We start from the raw sequence: 8545 nt of genomic DNA, 5'->3' as shown, positions 1-8545 counted from the left end.
ATACCTGGCGTAGCTGCATGCCCACGTCGTTGTCGGTCGTCAGGAACAGTCATCCACGATCGAGGGGGATAAGCCAAACAAACGTGCACCCGCAAACCTATAGGACTGTCGACTCTTTCCTGTTTTCCTCTCGTCCCTGGCGGCTGGAACCCTAGCCGCCGCTAGGGGAGGCCGATCTTCCAACACCGCTCTTCGGCGGCTCCCCTCCGCTGGCGACCTCGATCATCGGTTGTGAGGGGAGTTGCCGGATCCACGCGTGTGGATCGCTTTTACTCTCTCATAGTCTAGGTTTTTAGATTGTTCATCGTCTTTGCTTCGGCGGCGACGATGACAATGCTGAATAAAGATTCTTCGGATCCTTCCCTGACGAGGCCATCGGTCCTATGGTTGGGGATGGATTTGGAAACCAGTCTGCTCAAGCAAGGATGGCGTGGCGGCGACGGCATCCTTGTGGTGGACCTGTGTCCTCGGGCTTCGCCGTTGCGATGGCGTTTGCTCCAGCATCGGCGCGGAGCTTGGGATGTAGTCCAGGAGCGGATGCAGATTACGGTCTGCATCGACGACAACTGGAAGACGGAGCATGTGCTGGGCTCGTGGTTCGTGGATGACAGATATGGTTTCCTCCTTCGGCGTTTTAGTCGTGATGGGGTGCTAGATCTGGAGTTCGATGGCGTGTCTGGGGTGTTGCCCCGGTCTTATTCGTTCAACGGTAAGGGCTTCACTTTTGGTGAGCCACCTTGGAGGTCCGCAAAGCTGCATATCAGCGATGGAGCCACGTCGAGCTCGGGTGAGGAGGTGATCTGTCATTCTTTTCTTTGGTGACTGCTGTGGTGGTGCCAGAGGCAGGTGACGGGCATTGGTGTCAAGCTCAGAGATGTTCTGCTATCTTTTCCGTTTTGTCATGTCAGTCTTTACGTGACTTGTACTTTGTTTTTTATTATATGAATGAGACACGTATTACCATGAAAAGAAAAAAATAGCCATCCACCTATTGAAGATGAAGAGGCAGGGAATGATCGGAATCAAGGTCTGATCCCGTGATCCGAATGAATAGGGCAGGATTAGTCCTGGCCATCTCAGGCCCGGCCCTATCGGCCCACCCAGGCCCGGCCCTAAAATCTAGGGCCTAGGCCCGATGGGTTTGCCCATGGGCCGGGCTTGGGCCTGAGTTTTGAGCCCACCAGTAGGGCCTGGACGGGCTTGGGCTTGGCATATTAGCATTTTAAGGAAGAGGCCCGGCCCACGGCCCTAAGCCCTAAGGGCTTTTTAGGGCTTTTTACCAGATGGGGCCGGGCTTGGGCTTGAAAAGTAGGCCCAGTGATAGGGCCTGAGAGGGCCTGGGCCTCAGTTTTCTGCCGTGGGCTTTTTCAGGCCCGGCCCAAGCCCGGCCCGGCCCATGGCCAGATATAGGCACGATTACAAGAAACGAACGATTCCTTTCCACGTTTGTGTGGCCTGCCTATACATGTGAGCATAGGCCAGGTCCATCGCCTCCCTTCTTATTTTTCTCCCTTCTTACTGTATTTTCTCCTATGTACGCGAGGCTGAGAGATGTGGTGCATAAACGGGGAGCCCCTATTTCTCGCTTGACGCGAGTCGAGTGCAAGCTCTTGCTGAAAGGCGGGCGAGCTGGGCCGGCCCACGAGGACGGGAGGCCACAACATCTTTCCCTTTTTTTACGTTTTCTGTTTTCCTTTTTACTTTTATTTTTGCAGCGTTTGTTTATATATATTTCCAAAAAAACTCTTCAAAAAACATTTGAAAAAAATGTTGATCGTGTATACAAAAATGTTAAACAAGTATTTGAAAAAATGTTGAAGTCTTTGAAAAATTATTTGAAAAATATTGAACAAGTGTTTGAAAAATTTTGAACAATTATTTGACAAATTTTAAACAAGTATTTGAAAAATGTTGATCAAGTATTTGAAGAAAATCTTGAACAAATATTGAAACATGTTGATTATGTATATAAAAAATTTGAACAAGTATTTGAAAAATGTTGCACGATATTTGAAAAAATGTTGAACAAGTATTTCACAAATGTTTAACATGTATTTGAAAATGTTGAACAAGCATTTGGCAAATGATGAATAAGTATTTGAAAAACAATGTTGATCATGTATATAAAAATGTTAAACAAGTATTTGAAAGAAAAATGTTGAGAAAGTATTTGAAAAATGTTGAACAAGTATTTGAAAAAATGTAGATTGAAAAACAAAAGGAAAAAATGGAGAAGAAAAACAAAAAAAAGGAGAAAAAAAAGAAGAAAAAAAAAGGAGAAAACCATCTCGACTTGCTTCATGTAGGTCGTGTCCTTTTAGTTAACACAAGCTGCGCGCAGGCGCGGTTGCCAGTGGCGAGTAGTTCGTTCGCGACGACCAGGGATCGAACCCTCGCGTTTTCTCGTTCTAAATACGAGCCTTGATACAACATATGCATACCTAGGAGGCCCCCCTGAGTTTTGGGGGCCTGGGGCGGCCGCCCCGTCCCCCCAGGCCCAGTCCTGAAACAAATGCAGAGGAAGATGGGAGGATGGACACGTGGGGCCCGGTAGGGTTTTTGGGTAGGCTGGGGGTGTCAGAGTCCTACATGGCTACTATTCGGACTCCCGCAAAACCCTCTAAAGTTTGTCTCGGGTTTGCGGAAAAAAATGCATCCGGCGGACCGGTATAAACCCGTGTTGGATGGCTAAACACATTCAGACCACGCCGTCCGAACGGTTGCGGACGGTTTGAGGGTCCGCTTTGAAGATGTCCTAAGTGGTTATTTGGCCACCAAGGATTAGATGAGAGGTTTTAGAGGATTTTTTGACAAACTAGTTTTAGTGTTTTTTTCTTTTTTGATAAGACGAGTATACAGAATTCTTTATTTGGATGGGAAAATAAGAAAACACGATTACATAGTTCTTAGCTTTACTCGCCTATATATTGAAAATCACATTCTCCTAATCGCTACTCCCTCCGTTCCTAAATATAAGCCTTTAAAGATTTCATTAGGTGGACTACATACGGAGCAAAATAAATGAATCTAAACTTAAAATGCATCTATATAATCCGTATGCGGTTTATAGTAGAATTTCTACAAAGACTTACATTTAATAACGGATGGAGTATTTCTCTTGCTCATCTCGATTCACAATGTCTTCTAACGGCCTCGCCCTCGCGTCGTTCTCCCACGCTAGAGAACGCTTCACGTATCTCTCCATGCACTCATGTAGTTGATGTTCTCGTCTCGTATGATGAGTGGATCAGCGAAATTGCATGCGCACCCACCAGCGTAATTATCGAATAGTCGATTGTTAGGTCTCTCGTATGATCGCGCAGCTTAATTATAGTCTCGGACGTGCTACGTACAAGTAAAGCATTGTCTTTTCTTTTTTTCGCGAATACGCAAAGTCATTCATTGATAGATAGAAGAGAAGTTATATAGGCATACAAGAGGAAAAGAGAGAAGCACCACACGAAATGTGGGAACAACAAGAAAAGATAAAACACACCAAAGAACTCTCCTAGCTCGAACTCCGGCCGTCAACCTAAAGATACAAGATACAAAGGTATCAAGGCCGCGTCGCGACCAACGCCGGGCACCATCGTTGCACGGCCGCGCCTCCAGGACAAACCAGATCAACGTACCTCCCACCTATGCGCCTAGAGGATCGGCAAGTGGGGTGCAGGATCTGACCAGACTGAAAGGAGAAGCCATGGAGAGAGCGCCCGTCGAGGCCGTGCATAGCGCCCTGGAAGCCCATGCCAAGAGGAGCAGCCCGGACCAGCAAAGCGTTCGAAGTCTCCAATGCAAACACCAAACACACCACGAGCAACAAAACAACGCCTTCATGAAGGATACAACGCCAAGACGCCGCCGCCGTCCGATCTGGTGAACCAGATCTGGGGTTTCCCCCGATACTCGCGTAGGGGCGCGGAGAAGAGGCCATGACGGCACCTCCAAGAAGGGAACGACATCCGCAGGTGTCGCTGCCGCCAGCATCGGCGAGCCGAGCAAGGCTTTCGCCCTGGCCAAATTCCGCACAATCCCAAAGGTCGGATAGGATTCAGAGACAAGGCCGCCAAAGCAGGCCAAGACCACAACCGCTGGGAGAAGAGCCGCACACCAATCACCGGGGGAGATGACATAAGGCGTCGTTGGACGCAACACCGCAGATGGCCACCACAGGACAGATCGTCGCCCACAGCACACAACAGCCAGCTCAAGGGAAGAGGCATATGGCTGGGAGCCTGGGACGAGGCTCCGCTGCCGGGAAGACGCCGGACAGCCGAAGGCCAGGGGGCATCAGCCCCACCGCGGCCAGCCAGAGAGGAGGCATTTCATGGGGAACTGCGAACCAGGTAGAACACAAAGGAGTCTTTTCAGGGGGAATTGCGAACCAGGTAAAACACAAACAAGATTTTTCTGACATGCAATTCATAAGCACTGTTTGCATGACATAAGAGGCTCAGTTGTATATGTAGTTGGTAACCAATATTACATTTGCTAGAATTTGTAATAAAATTATTGTTGGAGCAAGAAAAGAAGCATCGTGTTAGGCGCAACAACATTGATTGATTTTGCATTAGGCGCCAGTCGAGGGTTTGCCACTGAGGCTGCATGCAGTCTGGCAACGATCTTGGCATTTTTCCACATGGAAGCACACTGGAGGATTCACTCCATCTTGAACTGCAAGTTCGGTCGACGATCCATATAAGGCCCAACATGAATTAAGCAATTAATAGCACCACACAAAATATTAATTGAAGTATGTGTGTAGTGAAAAATAGTGACGGATTTTTGTTAACAAATTTACAGACACAAATATTCAATGCAGACATGAATAAAACAACAAGAAATATTATTACTTGTACGAGCATAGCAGGACGATGATGATAGGGTGGAAGACATGATCATAAGAACCACAAAAAACGCAGCCATCCGGGTCATTGTGCTCTTGGATGCCATGATGAAGAGATGGATGAAGAATCACTTATTTCTTTGCTGTGTGCTCAAGGATACCGTAAGCTTTGCACCTTATATGGGCGGTTATATATTGAGAGAAAATCAAATATTTGACATTAGATCAATGTATATCAGCTAACAGATATGCCTTCCCGATTTTTTATAGATTTTTTAGTCGGAATTGATTGGTTTCCAAAAGTGTAGTAGTATCCTTTTTTCTTGGAGGTAATAGCATCAGGAGTCCTGGAACTTGTCCTAGATGTGATGATCTAGTTCAAAACTTGCAAAAGCAAACTATTGCATCCTGCAACTTGCAGTCAATGTGCAAATTTAGTCCTAGCTAATCAGACGACGACAAGTGGAGCCAAGTCAGCACATCCCAGTCCATCCGGTCAGCGCCGCAGTTTTTGCAATTACCCCCCTGTCCTTAGCACAAATAAACCCGCACTACACCTCACAAATCCAGCCAGGCAGCCAGGAAGCTAGCTCGTCATGGCCATGTCAATCCTCGGCGCTCTCAAGCTCGCCCCGTCCCCTCCGGCGACGGCGGCGCAGCCGGCGTGGCTCGGCTCCTCCTCGGTGCGCTTCCACCTCGCCAACGCCGGCGCCGCCGCGCTGGTCGCCGCCTCGCTGCTCGTCGCCGACCCGGCCCTCGCGTTCAGGGTTAGTTGTATTGCGTTTGTAGTTGTACCGGTCGACCGAGTGTCGTGGCGAGGCGATTGAGGTGGCGTTAATGGCGTGCGGGTGGATGCGGGGAGGCGGGCCGTACGGGCAGCAGGTTACGCGGGGGCAGGACCTCACCGGCAAGGACTTCAGCGGCCAGACGCTCATCAAGCAGGACTTCAAGACCGTACCTACTCCTTTTCGCCTCCTCTTTCCATCGATTCCTACTCTATGATGTTACCGTGCCTCAAATTTGTGCTTGCAGATATATAAATAGCGTCAGATAGAACAAAGCATCTGAATGTCCAGAATGTTTTGCTGATTTTCTGAATTTTGTTTCTGCTGCAGTCCATTCTGCGGCAGACCAACTTCAAAGGCGCAAACCTGCTCGGCGCCAGCTTCTTCGATGCGGACCTCACAGGTAGCCTACTGATTCGCGTCTGTTCTTTATCTCACCGGCAAGGACTTCACAGGTAGCCTACTGATGCGGAACTCACAGGTAGCCTACTGATGCAAACCTGCTCGGCGCAGGTGCTGTCCAGCCTGCTGGCGCTCAAACCAGGTCATCTTCATCCAGGACGGCGACAACCTGGACCGGCTGCTGCAGCTGCTCGACCCGTCCGAGGGCAAGCTGATGGCCAAGGGCCTCATCCTCTCCGCCGTCATGTCGCTGGCCGAGATAGGCGCCGGGAGGAAGAAGATCGTGTCGTCGGAGCACTTCGGGAGCCTCAATGAGCTGGCCGACTCCGGCGACTCCGACGCCAAGAAGGTCGTCAAGAAGATCGCCAACAACAGCAGGCTGCAGTCCATGTTCAGCAAGATATGGAGCGCCTAAGTTATTTTCCTGACCCTCAGATGTCTTTACTAAACAGTTAAACACCCCTTTGATTTAGCGTTAGTGCATTTGATTTGCTGTCCATAGTTTCTGCATAACTACATCCAACCGTCAGTGTGATTCCCTTGTGCTGTACATTGCAACTTCAGTGAAATCCAAGTTTTGTCATCAGTCTGGTGTGATGATCAGCCCTTGGAAGTTGTAAATTCCAGTTGAAATTCAGTTTTTGTCATGGGGGTTTCAGACATCTTGTAAGGCTGAACCGTCAACCCTGACAAGTCCAGCAAATTACAGTAGCAAGTATATCCAAACACACTCCATAGTCCACAGGCATCTCACCAGTTTTGTCAAGACTGGCAGAGAGCAAGTGGGGATATATCCAAACCAATGGATTAACTACCAACTAGAGTTACTCCATCACTGCAAAACGCCACTTATAAATAGCAAGACAAGAACATGTTGTTCAGATCGGAGATCCAATAAATTCAGGTGTTTTGTGAGGTGTAGTGTGGGTTTATTTGTGCTAAGGCCAGGGGGGTAATTACAAAAACTGCGGCGCTGACCGGATGGACTGGGCTGTGCTGACTTGGCTCCACTTGTCGTCGTCTGATTGGCTAGGACTAAATTTGCACATTGGCTGCAAGTTGTAGGATGTAATAGTTTGCTTTTGCAAGTTTTGGACTAGATTATCACATTTAGGACAAGTTCCAGGACTCCTGGTGCTGACCTCCTGCCCGAGCCACGGCTGCGAGGTTAGTTTTTTGTTCTTTTTTTTTCTTGAAAGGGTTAGTTTTTTGTTCTGGCAAGAAAGCAAACCATTTTTGAGGGAAAGAAAAAAAAACGGTTAGCTCGTGCGGGCTATTGTCACTAATGGGCTAGCTGAACTTTGCCTAAGGGCTGCAGCACTCGACTTACAGCCCGCAAGTAGCCCACCAGCCCACTGCCTATCGGCGGACTGGACTGATGGCCATCGCCCCGCCGCCCCCACCCCTCATCGCGGCTCGCCGCCGCAGGCCGTTCGGCCGCGCGCCGCGGCAGCCGGCGCAGCAAGAAGCGGCGGCGGTGGTAGTTGTCGTGGCAGAAGAAGGTTATGAAGAACAGGAACGGGCGGAGAAGGATGATTATTGCAGAGGGATTTAGGGGTTAACGAGCCGGAGGAAGCAACGCGCGGCGCCTACTCGTACTGGTGGAGGAACCACATGCGCGCGCCATCCAGTCCAAATTGCTCGTCGCCAACATCCAAGGTGAGGCACTGTCATGTCACGCCCTCTACTATTTCTATTGCTGATGTCAAATCGATGATCAAGCGATGGCTAGTATTTATTTATTTTTGGAAAGCTTATTACTAGTTCACTACTAGTCAGTACTCAGTACAGTAGCACCTCTTCGACCATGAGATTTTTCTGAATTTTTTGTAGCATTTTCTGATAAGAATGCCTGCCTTAATATTCATAGTAATGTTGAATAGATTTGCATGATTGTGTTTCGGAGATAGAGAAGAGGGTGAGGGGCTGACGGCGATGATCACTTGATCGGACGTGCCGGTGCTTTTGGAAAGGATGTGGAGCTGTTCTTCAAGAGCAGGCCTAACTGATAAACTATGTTGAGGTGAAATGTAGATGTTATCAAGCCGTTGTTGATTGAACTGCTAGGTGCAAGCAGGCCTCAAATTCGACTTCTGATGAGTACTGAACTGGCAACCGAATCACTAGGACTAACACCTTTGCCGTGTTTGAGTGTTGTTAGGCCTCGATGATAGACATGTGGATATTGATGGCAGCTGGAAATGCCGACGCCAGGTGCTGACGCAAGGCTGGTTAGATCACCAGCTACATTTTGTTTTCCATTGTTTAACGTATAAGTTATATCCCCATTAAACGCATAAGTTATATCCCCAACATATATGTGTTAGTTTAAATTGTGTTAGAGCTTTTGTAGGATAACGAGCATTTTATCCCTGAATTTTTATTAAACCATGTAATCCCGTAATTTGATTTTTGATTTATTTTTTCTTTCCTGATACCGTTGACCTGTACACTGACTTTTAGGAAAAAAAATCCTCATTGTCAAGACGCAGAAAGTGAAAAATAGTAATAG

General features: G+C 48.1%; 1 protein-coding gene across 2 annotated transcripts; it reads left to right on the top strand.

Annotated features, from left to right (window-relative positions):
• The first annotated feature begins 5418 nt into the window (after positions 1–5418).
• On the top strand, positions 5419–6619 carry LOC119281688 (thylakoid lumenal 15 kDa protein 1, chloroplastic-like). 2 transcript variants are annotated; one of them, XM_037562149.1, is made up of 4 exons: positions 5419–5613; positions 5705–5800; positions 5962–6034; positions 6145–6619. In XM_037562149.1, the coding sequence occupies exons 1-4, from the start codon at positions 5443–5445 to the stop codon at positions 6246–6248; spliced, it is 444 nt and encodes a 147-aa protein (XP_037418046.1). In that variant the 5' UTR covers positions 5419–5442; the 3' UTR covers positions 6249–6619. The 2 variants fall into 2 exon arrangements, with proteins under 2 accessions (XP_037418046.1, XP_037418045.1); XM_037562148.1 differs by having other exon boundaries at positions 6113–6619.
• The last annotated feature ends 1926 nt before the right edge of the window (positions 6620–8545 follow it).

This window comes from Triticum dicoccoides, chromosome 3B (genome assembly GCF_002162155.2).
Source record: "Triticum dicoccoides isolate Atlit2015 ecotype Zavitan chromosome 3B, WEW_v2.0, whole genome shotgun sequence".
Taxonomy (NCBI): Eukaryota; Viridiplantae; Streptophyta; class Magnoliopsida; order Poales; family Poaceae; genus Triticum; species Triticum dicoccoides.
This window is presented reverse-complemented; position numbering and strand designations above follow the sequence as displayed.